At 46.6% G+C, this 23,955-nt stretch overlaps 1 protein-coding gene across 3 annotated transcripts in view; it reads left to right on the top strand.

The window, feature by feature from the left end:
• Window positions 1-23,955, top strand: part of SEC8 (subunit of exocyst complex 8) — a 150,170-nt gene that overhangs the window by 45,678 nt on the left and 80,537 nt on the right. For all 3 annotated transcript variants that reach the window (XR_015541993.1, XM_087383654.1, XM_087383653.1), the window contains exons 5-6: window positions 17,208-17,317; window positions 21,414-21,596. Coding sequence is in view for 2 of the 3 variants with exons in the window: in XM_087383654.1 (XP_087239780.1) it covers window positions 17,208-17,317; window positions 21,414-21,596 (293 nt within the window). In the remaining variant the exon portion in view is untranslated. The remainder of the gene's footprint in view (window positions 1-17,207; window positions 17,318-21,413; window positions 21,597-23,955) is intronic.

The raw sequence follows: 23,955 nt of genomic DNA, 5'->3' as shown, positions 1-23,955 counted from the left end.
TTTGCATACGTGTGGAGATGGGAAAGGGGAACAGTGACAAGGTGAAAACACAAAAGCAACTCAATGTGGAGGACTTCAACAAACGCAGCAACCAGAGTGGTTTGACAGTAGACAGCATTGCGGCCCAGAAGAAAGGGGCCCACCCAAAGCCCCATGCCGCTGACCACATCCTCGACCTCTATGGTTACCACCACTATTTCACCACCATCATCTACGCCACCTCTCTCCTCCCCCTATCCTGCATCATCATCACAGGTCTCCTCTCCAGTAGCCTCACCACTGGCCCCACCGGCCATGGCTCCACAGTACTTTCCCCTCGTATCACCTCTACCTCTCAGTCAGCCACCCTTCATCACCTCGTCCGGCCTCGCTACTCCTACATACCACTCCTCCGCCCAGATCATGCTGTCCCCACCCTTAGTACAACCTCAGCAGCCCACCTTCATTCCAACCCCTCTCGAGATCCAGTTCCCACCTGGACCATGACATCTTAGGCCCCCACCAGATGCTTGGGACTCCCTATTGGCTGAGATACGCAGCATCTGGGCCTGTCAGGTAGAGCTGACACATCACACCCAGGAGGAGGCCTGATACACCCAGGAGCAGGCCCGCATTATACACGAGCAAGGCACCCTTATCCAGGGACTCAAGCACGACATCACACAGCTTCGAGAGGAGCTCGGGACCCTCAGAGCAACGCCTGGAGGGACCCCAGTCACAGAGATGGAGGCACAGATAGCCACGATACAGTCGGCTATAGCAGAGACGACTAGATGGGTGGACGTGGCGAAACGGGAGCCCGCAAAGGCAACTGTTTCAGCCGCCATACAGGAGCAGCAGTAGAGGGCTTCGAAGGCCCTCAACATCTGGATACGAGGGATCACGCGATACCGATAGTCAGTGGCTACACATGGGAGTCAGCCTTGAGGGATGAGACGAGGGATACAGGAGGAGTCCGAGGATCAGGCGGGGTCGCAGTATTGTACAGGTCTTCCCTCGCTGGAGCCATCTCCATTGAGAGGAAGGACGTACACTCCCAATTCATGTGGATCCGGATCCGACGCATAGACACTCGTGACCTTGCATAGCAATATGCTACTTCCCGCCAGACACATCCCACTTCGCCAGAGTGGCACGAGAGGAGACATCGCCATATGCACCCTTACATCAGGATATCCCTGACATTTCAGCCCGCGGGAAGTTCTCCTTGTTGGGGACTTCAACGCCAGGATGAGCACGCGCCAGGCACCACTCCTGGACTTCCTAGACGACTCTATCATGCTACCAGACATGGACCTAGACGGAGCAGGTATGACCAGGATCTCATCGGACCAACACGGGCCTGTTACACCATAGGGACACGCGCTCCTTGATCTGGGCAGGATGCATGATCTCATCATCTACAACGGGCTTGACCTATGGCTCTCCTCAGGTGGCTTTACTTGCTTCCCACACGGGGGGGGGGGGGGCACTAGTGTAGTAGATTACATCATGGGATCCCCTACCTTCACTTCATGTAATACCAACTTCCACCACTCCCTCCAGGAGTTGATCACACATACCTATTCTTACTTTCCTAATTACATCCACTAAGGGCAACTCTGGAGTTTCCGAAGCACTTGGTCACGCGAACCACCTCCTAGACTCTTGTTAGGCTCCATTGCGCTTAGGAAAATAACTCTTCCTAGTACTTGCAACAATTAATTAAAGCGCACCACCATGGTATCCATTAATTGTTAGCGCTTTGCATGCAAATAACACACTGTGGACTAATTCTAGTCACGGTGGGCGTCCCCACTGAACACATGTGCACACATAACAAATATAAAAAAATATATTTATTCTCTGGTTGACCGAAGTGAACGCTTTTGATCATAATTAAGGGGCTTTGACCAAGGGTCGAGGCACCTTAATTATAGTCAAGTCTCTCCAACCGAAGTTGGCACATCTTGGTTAACCGTAGTTAACCCTCTTGGCATATGCCAAGTCTCGTTGACTGACGTCAACACTCTCTAACCGTAGTCAGCTTTGTGGTTCTCTGCTTAACTGGAGTTAACCCTCTTGGTAATCAACCAAGTCTCCCCGATCGAAGTCAGGCTTACTTTGATAAGATTCAAGTACCTTTGACCGGTCACTTCTTTGACCATAAATAACACATGAAAACTCTTTAATTATGATAAGATAAATGGTCAACTGTACTTTGACTTAGGATATTTACATTGTGGTGACAATTACCAAGCAATCTGAGAGAAAAAGACTGCAATTTTGGCAAAAGCCTTGAATTTTGGAGAGGGCGAATGTGCCCAAAGAGGATAAAATTTAGGAAAAGCCCCAAATTTCAAGTGTGCAAGACAATGCGGCTGAAAATCTGAACCAATGTGACCCAAAACCAAACCAAATGCTGTGAAGCTGGTTGGAATGTCTGCAAACCAATTCTTCCAAATGGTAGAAGCTCGTGATCTGCAAAAAAAGGCCGTACAAGCTGCACTTACAGCAGAGATTGAAGCGGATCTGTCAGAAAATGTCGTGGACGCAGGTTACAACTGACAGTGATACTGTAGGATTGTATTGACAGATCTAATGTGGATGAAGGTTGTGACTGGTAGCAATTCCGTACGACTTCACGGATAGACCTGAAATGAAGGCATTTACAATCACGACTGGTCATGGCTGCAAGTTGAGGTCTCCTCAGGAAATGGCAATCCAAAGACTAATAAAGGAAGTTGCATTGTTAGTCGCAGGGAGTGCTGGAGAAGCTTACACAGGTCGCGAGGGCTTGAAGCAAGCTCGTGGGGGCTTCTTCAAAATGCTGGCATGAGTCGAAAATGTAGGTAGGAGAGGCGCTTGGTCTTGCGGAAGTCAAATCGCCAACTTGGACTAATGTTCGAAGTACAAATGAAGCCGCTCCCACCCTTACTTCATTGTGTATTGGGTTGGCTCCCATTTCACCCGTGGCGTTTACCTCTGCGAGAGTGATTAAGGCTGAAGCTGGAGCATGGGAGGAGGTATGTCGGAGCAAGAAACCTTGCTTTGATACCACTGTTGGTTGCAGGCATCAATGGAATCAAGCTGGAATAAACAACAAGCTGAAGGAACTTAGTATACTTGCAAATGGTTTGTAGAAAGTACACGAGTGGCCGATATATGGCCCCAAAGTCAAGTGGTTGACTAGGACTAGTCCTAACTAGCCTACAAGGCCATACCAAGGCTAAGCGCTAACAGGGAGTGACCTTGTGCCCAATCACGTCCTTTTGGCAATGGATTGATATATAGCCTCATGCTGGTTTTCACAGGCAATGCATGGGACAATGTCACGGGGATGTGAAAAATGATGTAAAGTACTTTGTAACTCAACCCACGCTTAACTCGGGGTTAATCATGGTTAAGTCGAGTAATGGTTTGGCCGTGAGGGATTGGTTAGAGGAAGTGCACGCTTCCTAGAAGTCCCTAGGGACAAAATCTAGGTGCACCACTAGGTCCTAGGGGCAAGGCAAAGGCACTAGAGAGGGGTTCCGAAAGGTGGGCCTAAGGACAACCAACGTTGTCCTTGGTCAGGTGGGTTAGAGATTTAATAAAGGGCCAAGCGTCGTGCATGTAGGTGCATGCCCTTCTCCCACCTACCATCTCTCTTCCCACCCTCCTGGAGCATTCTAGGCCTAGTAGAAGCATTCTGGACAGATTTCAACACCAAGCTCAGCTTCTTCCCTGCTTTTTCTGCTGCTCTAGCTTGTTCTTCAGCTCTTACACGCTTTTTGAGGCAGCCCAATTGTTGGCACGCATCTCGAGACAATGTATGGTTGTTGACGTTCTTTTTGAGGCAAGTACGTCGATGTAGTTTGTACATCCGTACGGACTACATGGACAGGCTTTTGTGGATTGTGCGGACTGCCAGGACACAGATTTTGAGGCACAGATCCCGAGGTCAAGGCTTTGGTAGATCTGCAAGCCGGTGTCCTCTTCAGCCCATTTCTTGCCTCCTTTCGCTCTCTCTCTTCATTTCTCTCATCTCCCTGAAGTTGGAAGTCACCTACACCTTGCTGGGAGCTTGGTTAGGGGATAGGTGCGAGGACTAAGCTCACCCCTCTGCCATGGACAGGGGGTATTTGGATTTGGACTTCCATTTGTTTGCTTTTCTTGCTTTGAAGCATTTTGTAGTGCATGTGTGGTGTTTTGTAGTCCTTTCTAGTTTCTCTCAGGTCCTAGCAAGCACCCAGAGGCAAGGGTGTTCTTGGGGAAAGACTGAAGGACAGTGTGGATGCTTGTGATAGCCTTGAGGCTTCTTTAAGCACGGTTTGTTTGTGGTTTGGATGCCTGAATGCCTCTCAGTTGGGACAGTTCAGAAGTGGATGCCTAAGATTGCCTTGCTATTGGGATTCTAGTGGTGCACTTGGTTTAGATGCCTAGAAGACAGACATAGGATTTGCAGAGAGGAACAGTGTAGGGGTGAGCCCTTGGTGTAAAGCATTTCCAATTTAGAAGCATTGAATAAATACAGAAAGGGGCGCCCAAGGCATTTGGGGTCAGTGGGCGTATTGTGTACTGTTTTCACTGAGCAGGGGCATTCTAGCCTCACCATTGTTGTTGTTGAGTGATTGAAGTGGCTGAAGCTTGCATTGTGGCTCTTTATGAGGTTTATGATCAAGTAGACGAAGATTGCTACCCTTTAGTTTGTTGAAGGCCGGCTACAGGCAGCTCAAGGCTTGGGGTACAAGCTTTTGTGGGCAGGATTGGATGGTAACAGGAACACTAGAGAGGGCATTTGTCACTACTGCAAGAAGCCAAGTCATTACATTGGTGAATGCAAGAAGCGAATAGCTAAAGAGAAGAAAAAGGATTCAGGTTTGGCTGTGTCAGAGGCATCAGCTCCTAATGCACATGATGGAAGGGATGTTACAGCCAACTTTGTGAAAGAGCACTATGCCTTTTTGTCTTGCATTTCAGATTTTCCAGTGGCTAGTCCAGATACTACAGCCACTCTTGAGGATGAGCCGTATGCTTTCTTGACTTGCAGCTATGACCCTTCAAAGGATGTATTCTCTTTCAGTGTCAATGAGACACTGAATACTTGGTGTTTTGATAGTGGTGCTTCCAAGCACATCACTTCAAGGAAGAGTCTTTTCGCATATCTGCATGCACCACCTGCTAAAAAGGTGACATGTGCAAACAATTCTTCTTATTTAGTGTGTGGAGTGGGTGACATCATACTCACCTCCACGAATGGCACAGATTTCAGAATTACAGATGTTCTTTATGTGCCAGGTATAAAGAAGAATTCACTTTCAGTGTCCTCTCTCAATTGAGGAGGATTTCAGGTCATATTTGATGCTGCTAAGTGTGCAGTCCGAGACAAAGAGAATGACTATGCTTTGATGTTGTCTGGCACTTTGTATTGGGGTCTTTTTCAGGTTGACATTTATGAGAAAAGATCCGATCTTGCACTTTCAATGAGCACTCCCACTGATGTGATGCAGAATGTGGAGTTATGGCATGCCAGATATGGGCACATGAGCTATGAGAGCTTGATGACACTTCAGAAGCATGTGATGGTTGATGCATTGCCTCCTTTGGAGTCACCTCCTCCTCATGCATGTGAGGGAGGGGAGGGGAGGAGAGGGGGGGGGGAGCAAGGAAGAGCCGGGGGGGAGAGGAGGGGACGGGGGGGGACGTGCAGGCAGCAGCACGGGGGAGTAGGCTGCAGTGGGGGGGGGAGCAGCAGCAGGCGCGGGGGGGGAGCAGACTGCAGCGCAGGGGGGGGAGGCTGCAGCAGGTAGGAGGGAGGGGCAGCTCGCAGGGGAGAGGGCGGCACGGGGGAAAGGAGGGGGCAGCGAGGAGGGAAGGGAGGGGGCAGCGAGGACGGGAGCAGGAGGAGCAGCAGGAGCGGGGAGAGGAGCAGCAGCAGGGAGGAGGAGCAGCAGGAGGGAAGGGAGGAGCGAGGAGGGGAGCAGGAGGAGCAGTAGGAGGAGTGGGGAGCAGCAAGAGGAGCAGGGAGAGGAGGGGAGCAGGAGGAGCGGGGAGCAGCAGCGTCGAAAAAAATTCCTCTCATTTTCAACCATGGCCACAAAGTGTTTGAAATGCATAAACAAATCTGATTTTTTCTCCAGACCATAGACCCAAGTATAATTGGTGTAGTCATCTATGAATGTAACATGATAGAGATAACCACCAAAAGCAGGTGTCATCATGGGACCGCAGACATCACTGTGTATGAGCTGTAATTTACGAGTAGCTCTAACTGCACCATCCTTTTTAAAAGGAAATCTATGAATCTTGCCAAGGATCTCCTCCACTTCTCCTCGGCGCTTCCTCAGGACCTCGCCCCCCACCTCAAGGATGTTCGTTTGTTGGGACGGGGTTTCTTTCAGGTGTGCCTAGATTCCCCAGACGTCACGAGAGACCTGCTACAGGCCGGGTTTCTACTTCTAGGCTACAGGAGGATTTTTTTGTTTCCTTTTCAACTGGGATTTGACCTAGTTGAAGAGGACAAGCAAGGAGTTTCTGTTTTCATCAGGTTCCCTAGTCTTCCCTCAGTTTATCACCGGCTTCTTTCAGTTATTGGCGAGAGGTTTGGTGTGGTAGCAGAGATCCCCCCTCTCCCTAGCGAGCCCTCTTCGGCTGCTGAGGCGGTCAGGATGGATGGGGTACCCAGGGTTAGGGTCATTGTCCAGGACCCCAATATTTCAGATGACCACATCATGCTACAGCGAGTCGATGGGTCTTTCGTCCGCCAGAGATTTGAGGTTGTAGGTCGGTAGGACAAGTGCAGGATTTGCAGATCCTCGGGGCACTTCGCCAGAGATTGGCCAAAGAAGAAAAAGAGGCTCAGAAAGCAACCAGCTTGTACTAGCTTACGACAGAGAGCAGGAGCAGGACCTACCGCTCCACAGACATGGCCTCAGACATGGGCTTCCCCCCTCCCAGGGCTACTCAAGTCCCTTCTGCACCCCGTACCACCTCTGGTCCGTGGTGGGTTCCGATCGCGGTTAGGCCCTCTACTTTAGTTTACACCTCCACCTCTTCGGAGGCTATCCCCTTGGAGCCTTGGGAGGAGACTAGTGTTCACGAGCGTTGTTCGACTCCATCCTTGGATCATGCTGTATCTTCCTCAGCAGCCCAGGTTGTTGGCACCTCGTCCGCACCACTTTTTGATTAGGATCCAGTACAGGTGCCTCCCTCTTTGGACAGAGGGAAGGAGGTCTTACATTCTCTTCCTGCTTCTGTAGGAATCCTTCGTACCCCCTCCCCAGGATTGGCTCAGCGGAACTCATTTTTCGCTTTGGAGGACCTCTCTAGCCTCCCAGATGATGATTTTGTACCCTCTACTTTTGGAGAGCCAGTTATCGGCATCCCTCTTGAGAGATCCTTCTCTCTCTCACCTGTGGACTTTCCTTCCCTTGGACCTCGTGTATATGGCACGAGGTCTGCTCCGGTAGAGGTTTCTTTTTCCGCCACCAGGTCGGGTAAGGTATTCCAACCCACTTCCTCTCGCCGATGAGGATAGCCAGTTGGAATATACAGGGATTGGGCGGCATTCCTCATTGCCGTGGCAGACAGTTGATCAGGAATCAGCTTCATCCAGGTGTTTCAGGTGGTTCCCTAGACATTCTTTTTCTTCAGGAACACAAACTGGATGTCAGAGATTGCTCCAAGTCAGGTAAGGTACTCTCAGGCCGGACTTTTTGGCTTCTTGCCTTGGGAACCAGAGGAGATACATGCATTTCAGTTTTAGATTCTATTCTCCCTCTGGTCATTGGACACGATACCATAACCCCCTCCAGGACCCAGTGGGTTTTACTTCTGATTGACGGACGTAAGGTTAACCTCTATGCTCTGAACAACAGAGAGGACCGTGTTTTGTTTTAGAAAGAGTTGCTCTCGTGGACTGACAATGCGGATTCGTGGATTATTAGAGGTGACTTCAACATGGTTGAGGCACCTTCTGATAAGAAAGGGGACAGAGAAGGTGGTATCCACTCCCTTGAGAGAGCAGCCTGGGATGCCTTCTTGTTCAGGTTTAGTGGCAGAGATGTTTGGTCAGATGATGCATTTCTTATTCAGTCTCAGTCACTTTTGTTTTCCTGGTCGAACCATAGGGTGCAGATGCCTATCCATGCTCGGATTGACAGATTCTACGTGGGTGACTGGGCTCTTGATAGAGGGGGAACAGTTTGCATTGCACCCAACGTTTCCACTTCAGGCCATTTTTCGGTAATTTTGTCCATCTCAGAGCCTCATCTGAGAGGACGGTCTCACAGTATCAGGATCCCTGACGCCTTATACACGGATGAGACTCTCACAGAGGCAGTGTTGGAGATCTGGGTTTCTCATATGCAGGGGGGGTGGCTGGTCCTTCACATGTGGCCACAACACTTGCTAGTATCAGCGACTTTTATCACTCCGTTGCCAGTGCTCGGCGAGGTGAGGTACTTAGGTGAGAGATCGGTATCCGCCGGCAGTTGGCAATGTTACAGAGGGAGGAGCAGAAACGACCATCAGATGCTTGGATACTGGAGCGCCTTGCTGCGGCAAGGGCTCACTTGCAGACCTTGCTTGATTAGAGAGCAGAGTATGCCTTCCATGCACGGGAGTCCTTTTGGATACAGATGGGAGGGAGAGTCAATAAACACTTTTTCTCTACACTTGGTCCCAGACATAGTAGAGAGAGTGTCATGCAGCTTATTGACTTTGACGGCGTTTTGCAGTCCCATCCGGAGACCGTCATGCACTTAGCGACAGCTCTCTTTGCCTCCCTACTTTCCGCAGATTCGAACTCACAGGCCAGAGAGGTGGCTAGAGATGAAGTTTGGCAGAGTTTACCTGTGTTGGTCACCCCAGAGATGTTATGCTCACTTGATGCACGAATTACCAACACATAATTCAAGACTGCTCTCTCTGCCCTTCATAAGGGCAAATGCCCTGGTTCTGATGGTCTTGCTCCTCCTTTTTTTATAGCCTTTTGGGATATGATAGGTGACCGTATTACTTCAGCCCTGCAGGGCATTTGGGACTCGGGTGAGATGCCTGACTCACTGACCGAGGGACTCATTCACCTTATCTCGAAAGGTGGCAACAGGAATTTTGTATCCCATTGGAGACCCATCACTCTTTTGGGCACTCTTTACTAAATCCTTGCCAAGGCAATCAGCATCCGATTACAGCCCTTTCTTCCAGACCTCATCCATGATACTCAGGCAGGCTTTGTGCATGGCAGGAGCATTTTTGATAATATCTTTTCCTTTTGGGAAGCCACAGAGTGGGTTATGCAGAGTGGGCAGAGGCTGGCAGTTCTACTTCTGGACTTCGAGAAAGCCTATGACAGAGTAGATTGGGGTTTTCTTGAGGGCACTCTTCTATGGTTTGGATTTTGAGATGCTTGGATTAGAGGGGTGGCCTCCCTTTATAGATCAGCCCACAGCCAGGTTTTGATTGTAGGGGTAAGGGGTGAGAGGTTTCAGATTTCCAGATCAGTTCGTCAGGGATGCCCTTTAGCCCCCTTCCTCTTTCTTTTTGTGGCAGAAGCTATGAGTATCTGCCTTAGATCTCAGGCTGAGCTTTTTGGGCTGAGATTGCCCTTGAGACAGGAGCAGGAGCTTCTTGACTGTGAGTTGGCTGATGACACTGCTATTTTTATTGAGGCCTCTTCGCAGTCACTTCATTCTTTTCGGACAGCCTTGGATGTTTTTTGCTCAGCTGCAGGGGCACACATTAACTGGCATAAATCCTTTGGCTTTTGGATCAGTGATGAGGACACTCCAGGCTGGGGAGTTGACATTGGCTTTTCCTGGATTTAGAGGGGTGTCTCATCAGGTATTTGGGATGCCAGGTAGGATTGGGCATCTCTCTAGCACTGCAGTTTGCCCCAGTACTAGAAAGTATAAGGAAAAATCTCCTTTTCTGGAGCTCTGCCAAACTCGACCTTGCATCTAGAGTTGTGGTAGTGAACCAGGTTCTCTTGGCCACCTCCTGGTTTGTGTGTTCTTGCTGGTGCCGATCTAGGGATTGCATCACTCAGCTCATCAGGCCAGTCAGGAATTTTTTATGGAGTGGACTTGATGGCACAGCAGATATTGCAGCAAGGGTGGCCTGGGAGACCATTATTCTCCCTACATGTGAAGGGGGCCTTAATGTCATTGACCCGGACTTGCAGTGTAGGGCATTGCTTTGTAAGGTGGTGGTGAGGGGACTCATGCCTGGGCAGGAACCTTGGAAGGATTTCTTTTTTGGACGCATTCAGGCTTGCACACAAACCTTGGGAGATGATTGGGTGGACAGCCCTCGCTGGATTTTCACTTCCGCCCCTCTCAGATCTCCTACCTCTCCTCTCATGACTGCCATCCTGAAAGCTTGGGGGAGCTTCAAGAACACCTTCGAAGGATTCCACCTTCTACCGTCGAAGAGATTGATAGGTAGCTGATCATTTGGAATGATAGTATTCTTGAGGAGCATGCTAGACTACTGGGCACTTCCCATTACATGCAGTGGTCTAAATGGGAGAGAGGCCCCGCCTACACCGTAGGCACTTGGAAAGATTTTATCAGGCTACCTGAGGATCAGAGACTGCAGTCCGTGAGTCACCTCAGAGGGGTAGCACGCAAGACTCAGCAGATAGGTGCAGCCATCCCGGTGGAATGGACACTTGAGTTGCCTATTACTTCCACCACTTGGATGGGGGCTTTTTCGAGGACATCAGTTCCTTTACAGGTGATCGCTCTCCGAGGTCTCGGGGAAGACGCACTGGTCTTTGACGTTGGGGATGGAGGTTTACTCTCTACATCCAAGGATGGCATTCTTCTTGAGGTTGCCTTTTAGCCTATTAGGATTGCTGGTTTTGTGGACCATGGAGCGGGCTTGCAGTGGTACTTAGACCCCGACCCTCTGCTCTTGGCCTTGGGATCCTGGAGGTTGTGGTTATATGGAGTGTACCTATCAGGTGCTTGCAGTGGGACCCAGGAGAGTGGGATTGGATAGATCATGGGCACCGAGAGAGGGGGATTCCCTTCTTTCGTTTCACGGTTGGTAATGCCAGGAGATTTCAGCTGAACAGTAGGGGTTGGATTCCCTCCAGAGCCCCCTATTGGGAAAGCTTCTTCATCACCGCAGATTTGCGTAGAAATTTCTGGAGGAGGCTCTGGAAATCCCTTAGAAATAGAAAGATCACTCTTTTCTTTCGGCTTTCTATTCATGGAGGGATTGTAGTGAACCTGTGGAGATCACGATTTTTGGCTGATCCCACTTGTCCTCGATGTCATTCTGCAGAGGAGTCAGTGCGACATTGCCTTTGGGACTGCAGTCAGGCGAGGACTGTTTGGAAAGGGGTTGCTCGGATACTCAGCATCTTTCATACTTCCCCTTTCTTCATGACTTGGGGGCTCGGTCGCATGGTTATCCCTTACCGGGCCCCAGGTGTTTTATGAGGGTGAGCCTTCTTCTTGGGCACTCTCGGTCCGCCGGCAGGTGATAGAGCCCTGCTCTCTTCAAGATGTACCACTTACTCCTTTCAAAGCTTCTCATGCTTCAGTGGACACCTCTTGGGAGATTTTGGCTAGCATTTCCTCTTGGCACATTTGGAGAGCCAGATGTACTGAGGCCTTGGATGGCACCCAGATACACCCATCACAGGTGTCCACGGGTATTTGGACTGACACGGTTCACACTTTGATAGCCATATGGGCTAGCATGCAGGGCCCTTCATGGGCAGCCTCTTCTAGAAGGACTATATTATTTCGAGTTTGGAGGGGTTCTCCCTTTTTCTCGGAGGTTTCTACCGGATTGAGATGGCACTATCAGCCTCAATCCTTTCTTTTTTGGCTCATGAGCTTTTCGTGCATTGCATGATGTATCCCGTATGGAGCTTGCTCTAACGGTTTTTCTTTAATACTTAATAGAAGTCTCTTTTTGCCCAAAAAAAAAAAAAAAAGAGACAGGACTCAAGGTGTAGACACTTCGCGCTGACAGAGGGGGGGAGTATATGTCTCATGAATTTGAGGCATTTTTGAAGGAGAACGGCATCACGCATCAGCTTACAGTGAGGCTTACACCTCAGTAAAATGGCAAAGTTGAGCGCAAAAATCACTCTTTCATGGAGATGGACAGATGCATGCTTACTAGTAAGAAGTTGCCTCACAGATTTTGGTTGGAAGGCCTCATGTGTGCCAATTATGTTTTGAATCGGGCTCGCACAAAGGCTTTAAAGACAATCACTACCTATGAGGCTTGGTGTGGGAGAAAGCCTTCTCACTTCAGAGTTTTTGGTTGTGTTGCATATGCCCACGTGCCTGTTTTTGACATAAGTTGTCACATAAGGCACTTGAAGTGTATCTTTGTTGGGTATAGTGCACAAAGCAAAGGCTATCGTCTCTACATCCTTGCCTCTCACACGATTTTTGTGAGTAGAGATGTTTGGACATAAGTTGTTAGATAAGGCACTTAAGTGTATCTTCGTTAGGTATAGTGCACAAAGCAAAGGCTGTCATCTCTACAATCCTGCCTCTCATAAGATTTTTGTGAGTAGAGATGTTATTTTTTCAGAGAATTCAGCACATACACATGCTGAATTTACTATTCCAACTTCTTCAGATGATGTTTTTGAGGGGATCCTTCCTATAGCTTTTGGTCCCCCAAGTGAGGCTCATGCTGAAAATGAGAATTTACAGCAACCTCCTCCTGATCCACATGCCCTGATTCAGCCACATGCTGATTTTGTTCCTGCACAAGGTGTGGATGAAGTTGTCAGGCAAGAGATTCAAGAGATACATGCAGCCCAAAGAGTTCCGAACTGGTTGATACTGACTCCTAGGGAGAGTAGGCTTGAGGCACCTTTGCTTGGCAGGACTCGTAGTGCAGTAAGGCACGCAGGGGGGGCGCTCTTTCCGTTGAGACAGCTTATGCAGGTACTCTTCTTGATGAAGAAGAACCTAACTCTGTTGAAGAAGCCAAGGATAATGTGCATTGGATGCATGCCATGCACGATGAATTGTAGTCCATTAAGAAAAATCAGACTTGGGATGTTGTGGATCTGCCACCAGGGAAACATGCCATTGGTACCAAATGGGTATTCAAAGTGAAACGGAAGCTAGATGGGTCCATTGATAGGTACAAGGCACGGTTGGTTGCCAAAGGCTATGCACAGAAGAAAAAGGGCATTAGATTATGAGGAGACTTTTGCTCCTGTAGGATCGTTGAATGAAAGAGCGAGTGTAAGGTACAAAGAGTCGAAAGAAACACTCGTCATGTCAATCTTGAGTAGTGTGTAAAAACAAAGTACATAGTACTTGTACCTATACCTAGGACTAAGTGTCCTAGGTGTCACATAGGACTAAGTGTCCTATGTGGCATAAAAGACACACTATAAACTAAGTGCCTGTACCAATGCCTACAAGGCACATACCAGGGCCTATAGGGCATCACTAGAACTGGGAGAAGACGTACCTACAAACCCCCCTCCATGGTATGGGCTGAAGTATTCTGGAAACGTCTCACAATACCTAGTATTTTCTGATCATGGTGGCACATGTTCATCCAAAAGGATATAGCCACCTATGAATGTACAAGGTATGTCAGATCATGTAACAAAGGGAACCAAGTGTAAAGCCTGGCGGAAGACTTCGAACTTGGGACAAGGAAGTGCCTTTGTAAACAGATTTGCTATGTTGTCCTCTATGGGAAGATAGGACAACTCTATGTCTCTTGCTGACAACCGCTCCCGAACATAACGATAGTGAACTTCAATATGCTTGGTACGCGCATGAAACACAGGGTTACGCGCAATGGCCAAAGCACTCTAGCTGTGAGTGTAGACCATAGTGGAGGATGTCTGGCGAATACCAAGATCTGTAACTGACTGTCGAAGCTAGACACACTCAACTGTAGCGGTGAAAGCTGCCCTGTACTCAGCCTCACAGCTAGATGTGGCAACTGTTGGTTGCTTCTTGCTAAGCCAAGAGATACATGAATTGCCAAGCAAAAAACAATTGCCAGTATGTGACACTCTGGTGTCGGAACATCTTGCCCAGTCACTATCCGTGTAAGCATGCATGGTAAGTGAGCCCTGATCACCATAGAAGAGGGCTAAATTCTGAGTGCCTTTGAGATATCTGAAAACTCTCTTCATTGCTTGCCAATGCTGTGAACTGGGCATGTGCATGAATTTGCTGAGCTGAGATACTGCATACTGTAAGTTAGGTCTGGTGTGACATAAATAAATAAGGCATCCAACAGCCTGCTGATAAAGAGTGATATCACATGGTGGGCTCCCATCATGAGCTGAGAATTTGAAGCCAGGGTCCACTGGAGTAGAGATTGGCTTGCAATCCTCGAACTGAAAATGATCAAGGAGCTGTCCAATATACTTGGACTGTGACATCATGATACCCCCCTCAACATGAGCAAACTGAATGCCCAAATAATAGTGGAGTTGTCCCATGTCTGACATTTCAAAAACCTGCTGCAAATCAGCCTTGAAAGCTGCAATATGCCAAGTATCTGGGCCTGTGATGAGCATATCATCCACATATAAAATAAGCACTAGAAAATCAGATCCACTCCCACGGACATAAAGAGTGGGTTTTGTGGGGCTATTCTGAAAACCAAGGGATAGTAAGTGTGCATGAATTTTGGCATACCATGCCCTGGGTGCCTACTTCAAACCATAAAGGGCTTTTCTAACCTGGCATACCTTGTTTTCAGAATTAACAACCTCAAAGCCAAGAGGTTGTGTGACATAGACTTCTTCCTGTGGATCCCCATGAAGAAAAGCGGTCTTGATGTCAAGTTGGTGCACTTGCCAATGGTGATGGGCTGCAATGGCAATGACACACCTAATGGTAGTAATCCTGGATGTGGGAGCAAATGTCTCCTCAAAGTCAATGGGCATACCCTTTTGCAACAAGACGGGCTTTGTGTCGATCTATGCTGCCATCAGATTTCCTTTTTAATTTGTAGACCCACCTTGTACCAATGGCATGCTTCCGGGAGGGAGATCTACTAATTCCCATGTGTCATTTTTGGCAATGGATTGTAACTCAGCTCTCATTGCATTCATCCACTCTTTGCTGTCAAAAGCATCTTTATGGCACAGAGGCTCTTCATTGCTAGCTGTAGCAAGGAGTGCAAACTCAAGAAAGGGACCATGCATCTGTCTATTCCCTGATCTTGTCTGGGCAGCAAAAGGCTGATCTTGTTTGCTGTCCCTCAATGTATCAAGAAGCCATATGGGAACTTGCCTTTGTTGTCTATTGACAGCTCTTTCTTCAATCACTGCATCATGGATAGTGGGATCATTTTGTGCTGGAAGAGAAACCTGCAAATCAGCATGGGTTAGTGGCTGATCATTGCTTGTTGGAGGGCCTGTAGGAGGCTCATGTTGCTGGTCAAAGTCCTCTTCTGAGGAAGGTAGAGGTAACCAAGATTCAAAGGCATCAAACATGTCAACTTTTGGCTTAGATTTGCAGTCCACGAGAGGAGAAGCCGAATGTTCAGCAAAGATTACATCCCTACTGACAATAATCTTCCGTATTTGGTCGGTATAACCTATATCCTCTGCTCTCCTGGCCGTAACCAATAAATATGCATTTGATTGCCTTGTCATCAAGATTATGTCTCAGCTGAGATGGTACATGAACATATGCAAGAGACCCAAAAACTCTCATGTGTGAAAGTGAAGGCTTCCTGCCTTTCCATGCTTCATAAGGTGTAACAGTCTTCAAAGGTGATCTATTCAACACATAGTTGGCACACATTACTGCATCAAGCCAAAATTTATTGGGCAAAGACTTGGCCTTAAGCATGCATCTGGCCATCTCCATAGTAGACATGTTCTTCCTTTCTGGAACAGGATTATGCTGAGGAGTGTAAGGAGTAGTGCATGAGTGAACAATGCCCTGCGAAGACAAAAATGCATCAAACTCCATTGACATATACTCTCCCCCCCTATCTGTGTTGAGGGTGACAAGCTTGCATCTTGATTCATTCTCAACCATGTTCAGCCACCTCTGAAAGCATAAGAACACTTAAGATTTGACTTTTAAAGGATATACCCAGCAATATCTCATAAAATATTTGTACCCTCCAATGGAAGTTGTCTTCATTGGGCCACATACATCATTGTGTACTAGCTGCAATTTCCTTTGTGAGAGTTTTGGACAATTCTCTTGAAAAGGAAACCGATGCATCTTACCCAAAAGACAACCCTCACACACATGTTTGGAAACTGTGTGAGTTTGAGGTACATCATTAGCCATTTGCTGTGAATGTAGCTTTGCAAGAGCTCTATAATTGAGATGACCCATTCTCTCATGCCAAAGATGAGTTTCAGCAAGCTGTGAATCTGAAATAGCAAATGCTTCAATAGAAAGTGCAGCTGAGTGATGATCAAGGTGATAAAGCCCCTTTTGCAAAGTGCCAGTGAGAACTATGGCATTGTCATCACGAAGATCATAAACTAGGCATCTGTAGCCATCAAAACTCACTCTGAAACCTGAAGTGGCAATTGCTGAAATTGAAATCAAGTTGACTTCAATTTCAGGCACAAAAAGAACATTTGTCAAAGTGACAGGATGGCTTGAAATGGACATGAGCTGCACATCTCCAATTCCTTTTACAGCATATGAAGCATTGTTAGCACATGTGACAGTCCCCCCTCGAGGTGCATCAGCTAAAGAATGAAACAAGTGTCTACAAGATGTGACGTGCTTGGAAGCACCACTATTAAAATACCAAGACTGAGCATCATTAGCAGTAAAGAGTGCATCAGCTTTGGAGGGATCAAATGAGCAATGGACAACCCATGCCCAATCATCCTGGAGAGCATGTGCATGTGAAGCATTTGCTGGCTCATGGGATTTAATAGCATGTGAGGTATTAATTGTCAATCCTGCTTTCTTTTTCTCCGAAGCAATGCGCTTCTTGCATTCTGAAATGTCATGTCCAGGCTTGTGACAATAGTTGCATCTTTTCTTTGAAGCCTTGCCTCTCTCGTTTTAGTTATCTTGTCTCCTCGCCCCTTTCCTTACACTCATCGTTTGTTTTGAAAATCACCACAATGACCCCCATGTTTGTGGATTTTTTTTGGGGAGACTTACTAATGTTACAATGGCATCATATGTGAGGAGGAGTTGCTCATGTCTTTTGTAGTAGAAGTTTACTTTTCATAAGGTTTAGGAGGCTTGGTCTAGTCAAGGCTTGAGGTGACAAACATTCTTGTATCATGGCAGGTTGGAGCTCTGCAAGATGTTCGTTCAGACCTCTCAAAGTTACGGGGTACTCTATTTTTTAAAATCGTCGATGATCTACATCTACATCTCTACAACAAGGGGGACTACAGGTATCATGACTACATCATTTTAGAGTTTGCAATTCACCTAGATTTAAATGTGATTTTGCAGCTTCTTATTCTAGAATCTAAATTTGCATGTGTAAAGTCAATAATTTTATAGTGTGTGATTGTGTGGCCCTTCTGCTAATGATGTACTTGGAGGAGATTGCACATGATGAATTCTTGAATATTTGCAAGATTGAAAGTGATCCTTTGCTATAGAAAAGTCAATGTATTAATACTACATAGCTGTATTTTCCAACCAGTCCTATTTCATATTTTAGGGTTTGTGTCGAAACTAACGAGTACACAATTCTTTTGTGTTCTGTTCTTGGCACATTTGTTTGGCTGCATCTGATTTCTTGTCTTTAAACGATATTTATTGGAAGGCCAAATAGATATCTTTGTGTTTCTTGTCCTTTTTGGCCTGCCCTTTGGGTAGGTCTAAGTGGAGGTTGTTCTCTAAGAAGCTAAAATTTAGAATTTTCTTTTTGTGAAAGTCCTAGATTTTATGATTGGTCCAACTCCCCACTTTCTATTTCTTTCCCTTGAAATGCTCCACCTTTTTCTTCCCCCCCCCTCTCTGTCTCTCCTTCCTTTATCTCCCGTAGTCTTTCTACACATTATCTCCAGTGTATTCTTTTTCGCTTTTGCAGGCCTTATGAATGATTAAATATCATTCACCTTGTTTAATTTCTCGAGCAAAGAACTTTCTATTATTACTTAAAAAAACTAACCATACAAATCAGCAATCCATGAGGTGCTGATTGTGGGCAATAAAGAGATAAAAGTGGCTGTCTAAACAACCATCCCGTTTCCACAGAACCCAGTACACTGCGTAGGCAATCTATGCAAAAGGAGCTAATGACCAGGGAGGGAGACTATACATCCAGTGAATCCCTTGCTCTATAAATACATAAAAGGTACATGCAGTCCAAGCCTTGCAGAAATGCTCTCGCCTTTTGGCAGCTGCTTTGGATCTTGATGTTGTGGTGCACATGGTGTAGATGATATCGTGCCAGATGTTGGTGAGAGTGGCTGCTAGATGGTCTTGGTGACCAAGCTGTTAGAAATGGACCAACAGAGGGTACACACAGCAGAAGATTGATAGAATAGCCCAGGATCTCACAGAGTGTGTGTGTCGGTGGAATTCACAAACTTCTTTACTCAATGTGCTTCACATAGATGTCTTGTGCAAACTAGCAAATAGACAGTGAACCAAGCTAGATATAGAATCCACCAAAAGAATATATTTCCGTCCAAAGCTATGGACATAATACAAAAGATAGATCCAAAGTCCCATCAGAATGCGGTCCTTTGATTTTACCAAAAGGTTCTCCTTCTATCGGCTGGGACCTCTAGATCTCTGAGTCCGTGTGTATGTAGACTCTCTGTCCAACGATCTCAGCACCTTGCTCTGCCGTGGTAAACAGCCTAGGGTTCCGGCCCAAATATTTAAAACACCCTCTTGTAGTCACAATGTCACAATGTACAATGTAAACATCAATCACCAAATGGATATAAGTTTATGGCTTTGCAAAGCCTCAAACCTTTGACAAGGTAATGCTTTGGTGCCAGTGTGGGGCAGAAGACCAAACTAATGTCCTATGCATGTAGCCGCTTCCTAATATGGTGATAATGATGATAATGAATTTCACTGTGTTTTGTACGAGCATGAAACATAGGATTCTGTGCCACAACAATGGCACCTTGAATGTTAGTGAGAATTGGATAGGCTTCTCCAATGATGCATGAAGATCACCGAACAAACACCTCAACCAAATACACTTAACTGCGGTTGTGAAGGCTGCCTTGTACTCAGTTTCACATGCTGAGGTAGCCACCGTAGACTGCCAAGAAATACACGAGTGCCCAAGAAAGGAATATTTATCACTAGTGGATTGTAGAGTATCAAAATCACCAGCCCGATCCGAATCGCCGTAAGCATGTTAGCAAAAGTAAGCCCCCTTGGGAAATAGCAAACCAAGAACATGGGTGGCATGCAAATATCAAAACACATGCGTCACAGCCTGCCAATGTGAAGGTTTCGGGCTGTGCATAAACCTGCTCAACTAGGACACTACATATTGAATGTCAGGACTTATGTTGCATGAATAAACAAGGGATTCCACAACTTGGCTGTAAATAGAGGTACCCAAAGGTTCACTGGCATTGTGAACAAACAGGTTAAGGCCCGACTCCATAAGAGTAGAGATGGGCTTGCAATTCTGGAATTTGAACCGTTCTAGGAGCTTACCAATATACTGGACTACGACAGCCCAATACCGCTATGATCCTGTATAAATTGGATGCCCCAATAGTAGTGAAGCAACCGCAGATCTGACATCTCAAATGTCTACTGTAATTCAGCCTTAAGATCTGCATTTGTTGCAGCATTAGTATCAGTGTGAGCAGTATGTCATCGACATAGAGAACAATGATGAACATACAAGGGGCTCTCACGTGGACTATTATGCATTCCCTGGCTGGTAAAAAAGGCATCTATCTTTGCATATCAAGCTCGAGGAGCTTGCTTTTAACCATAGAAGGCCTTTCTCAGCTTGCATACTTTGGCTTCCTTGCTAGGTTCTACAAATCCAATGGGCTGAGAAACATAGACCTCCTCCTGAAGGTCCCCATCCAAGAATGCAGTCTTGATGCTGAGCTGATGGATCTTCCATCCATGAAATGCGGCCTATACAACCACACACCCAAGTGTGGTGTTTCTTGATGTATTCGATCTCCACTTGCATTGTTTGCATCCAATGCACATTGTCTTGTGCACCATCAAAACACTTAGGCTCATCTGGATTCTGCCTCAAGTATGCTGCTCACCCAAGCGGACTCACAGTAATGGGCATCGTCAGTGTCTTCAGTGCCACTCCATGTATGGCTATGAAGTGGTGCAGAAAGCTTGCTGTCCTCAAGAGTGCGGAGCAGCCGACGTGGTAGTGATCTTGCTTCCTGCACTACTATACTTTCACATGCTATGGCATCATCAATCTCTTCTTGAGAAATAGGATCAGCCATAGGCTGAACCCATTGGAGGATGTTGCTGCAAATTCTGATTTTCCACTGGCATATCAGGTGAAACATCAAGCTCTAGCGCCAAGCTCACTTGAATGTGGCCACCTTCTAGCGCCAAGCTTGCTTGGATCCAATCATGAATGTGGCTCCTCATAGGCGTGAGGCAAACAATATGGCCTACTAGTGCTCTGTCCTGAGGGGGCTGCATGGCATTCTTCACCTGCTATTTGTCCTTCAGGGAAAGTACAAGCCGAATGGCTGTGGGAGCGAGGGAGCTTCCATGCGAACCCCTCTTGCTAGACCAAGGGTCACCACCAAGATTTTCTTTTCCCAGAGTCAAGAAACAAAGCACTGTGTCTGCAAGCCTGAAGGGGAGGGTGGAAAAAAAGAAAAGGGGGGGGGGGGGGACTAAGTGACATGGAGGGGAAGAGGGGAAAAAGGTGGTTTTGGGGGGGGGCGCAGGGACAGATACAACCGAAAGGACCAGCTAGAGGGGCTCAATCAAAAAAGGCCTTAAGCTTCCCCCACAACAGGTCAGCCCGTTGGAATGAAGCGAGTAGGGCCAAAATACCAAGGCGCAGCACTTCGAGGGAGAGAAGCCTTTAGAGGGCTGTTGTCAGGGCCCAAAAAAAACCAGTTCAGGGAGGGGGGGGACTGCTACCAGTGGGTCGCAGCAAGAGAGGTGGGGGGGGGGGGGGGGCGCGAGCAGCAGCTGGCAAGTGCAAGCGGCATGTGAAAAGTGAGGAAGACCAAGAGCCGGGGGGGGGGTGTGGCAGAAGGAAGCAGGGAGGGGAGCAGAGAGAAACTGGGGTTGGGTTGGGGGGGGGGTGCAGAGGAGAAGGAGAAAGGAGGAATGGGTGCAGGTGGAATTGGAAAGTGGGGTAGGAGAAGGAAGGGGGAAGAAGAGAGGGGCGAACAAAGTGAGGGTAGGAGGGGGCTGCAGTGTACATGAACAGGGAGAGCCTCTTGTGTGTGTTTCTTGTTGTTTGCCTATTTCCCTCCAAAAATGTTTAAGAAATATCGACGATGATGAGCTGCATTTTCTGACATAAGACTTTGTTTAAATGTTTTCCTGCAGTGTGAAGCGGTTTCCTGAGGGTGAGACAGATGACGATATATCCAGCATCCCAATAGCAAATGTGCCTGCTTCTAACAGTATGCATCCTGTATCACGGAGGACAAGAACAATGCGAAGGAATGATCAGCTGGAAGGCCGCATTAGCAATGATGGGTCCTACCATCCCGGCTCAACAGATGGAGGGTAATTCCACTGAACAGTTTTATTATGGGGTATTGAAGTGAGGAGAGGGACATTGATTGCCATAAATTAAAGACTTGAATGAGGTTCCAGGCAGATTTTTGCTTCTGTGATTTTTTTCGCTCCATGAATGTTGAGTTTGCAGGTGCACAAATGTTCTGGAAGCACAAACAATAATAAAGAATGTAAATGAGGTCCAAAAGCCAATGGAATAAGAAATGTCTTCTCTCAGCGCATTCAAGGATAGTCTTCACTATCAAACTACCCAGTGATGTTTTTTTGCTTTACTGTTAGACTGGGAGAAACCAAATTAAATGAAACTGATATGGATTGCATTCTGATAAGCCTTTTTGTAAGTGCTTGCCTTTGTCATGACTTGACGTGATCCTTCACCCACTGAGTCTGACAGAAGCAAAATACGACAACCATTGTATAAATGCATGATCATGTCAGTGTGTGACAGCAGATATCGATACATTGGGCTACATGCATTGATGTGAGTGGTGGGATGTCACTGTAGCTTTTCCCTATTATGGTGATGCAGTACATAGCTTTCAACATTCTGGGTGAGTGTCAGGAGGCTGCATATTTTGTTTTGCTTTCATGGGATGCATTTTGGCATGTTTGTGGATTTCTCTAGATGTATGTCTGACACTGTATTTGCATCAGAGTCCATAAATGTGTTCGCAATGTTCTCTGAGTCTATAAATGTGTATGTGATGTCCTGTTCAGAGTATTCTAGCTAGTCTTCAATGTGATACTATGCAATCATGCTGATATTAAATATGTGCTCAGGCTCACCTGCATAAGCGAGCAAATCGTATCCAGTATTGTATTGATGCTTCCAAGAGCCTCGGATTAGCCTTTGTGTTGATGGTTCCCTTTTTGGCTTAAGGTATGGTAGCCTTTGTCACGGTTGAGTCTGACAGAAACTCAGTACGAAGACCTGTGTATAAATGTATGTGTGGGTTTGTTTGTGTTTTTTAATGTGTGAGAGCATATGTTTACACTATGGTCTACACCCACCATTGGGCGCTGGTGAGGTCAGTGGTGATGCCATAGTAGCGAGTCCCTGCTATGTGTCATGACGTTTATGGTTGTCTTTTCTATGAGTGACTGTCATGAGATTAAAACTGCACTATGTGGTGTTTTTAGAGGATGAGTTTCGGCATGTTCCTGGGTTCATCTAGACAATTATAAGGTATGATAATTAATCCCCTCCCCCCTTTTCTCCCCCGTCTCTTTCCCCTTCCCTTGGAGTATGAATGAGGCAAAAAACCATGATTTAGTGACGGGATAAGAATGTCTTCTCTCATAGCATTCAAGACTAGTCTTCGGTTACAACTACCCAATGTTTTTTATGCTTAACTGTTAGGTTGGGAGAAACTAAAATGAAAATATTATCATCTTGGCAGGCAGTTGTAGCTTAGGTTAAGTGAATGTGGCTTGCATTTTGATTAGCCTTTCCCTTAATTGCTAGCCTTTGCATGTCGGAGTCTACCCTTTACCTCTGGAATTTTGACAGAAACAAAATACAAAGACCTTTGTGTAAATGGATGCTCATGTTCAGTTTGGGGGTGTGAAAATATGTGTGCATGTGTGTTAGCTGATTTTTAATCGTCATGATTTTGATTGTTATATCTTAAGCAAAAAGAGAATCATCAACCGAAAGGCAATAAAATTTCAAGTGGAAAAGAGCGAATTATGCAAATACAGCCTAAGCACGTACTTAATATCAGCATCACTGCCACCACCCAAGAAAAAGAAAGAAGGAAAGAAAGAAAGAACAGTAAACACTACTCTCTTTAATATATTATCTCAACTGATGTTTAACTTAAGATGCCTGTTTGCTGGCTATGCTCTCCTAGTCCCCCGTCATGGAGCATGCCTTAGTGTGAAGGTTAGATTTATGGGTGTGATAATAGGCACTAATATCCTTACAGGTTGTTCTCACGGCAATTTTATAGAAGTTGCAGCTAAGTTAATGAGTTGTACTAGCCAGACAGAAGGGTAAACTTTGAGGACTGTGCCCCAAGTAAGGCAAAAATTGAGGTGAAGGCATAAAAGGTGTTTAATGCAGTGTGCCTCATGAACAATGTCACTATATAGTAATAGAAAAGTGCATGAGTAAGTGGCAGTTTTGGATAGAGTGTGTCTCATGCAGGGTATTTTGAAGAAATCAATCTTGAAATTCCTTGCCTTTTGGTAAGAATGATTGGCCAGTGCTAATGTGCTTTAGGTGCATATATCTTGTTCATTTCAATTCTATTCGGCATATTTTTGTATAATTTGCTGGCCTTCTCTTGGTCGAAGGATATCATTGGACGCTTGGTCTCTATTGAGAACTTCCAAGTTGAGAGGA

The sequence above is a fragment of the Dipteris shenzhenensis genome, chromosome 13 (genome assembly GCF_047967505.1).
Source record: "Dipteris shenzhenensis isolate YYH24624 ecotype China chromosome 13, Dip_SZ_1.0, whole genome shotgun sequence".
NCBI lineage: Eukaryota > Viridiplantae > Streptophyta > Polypodiopsida > Gleicheniales > Dipteridaceae > Dipteris > Dipteris shenzhenensis.
This window is presented reverse-complemented; position numbering and strand designations above follow the sequence as displayed.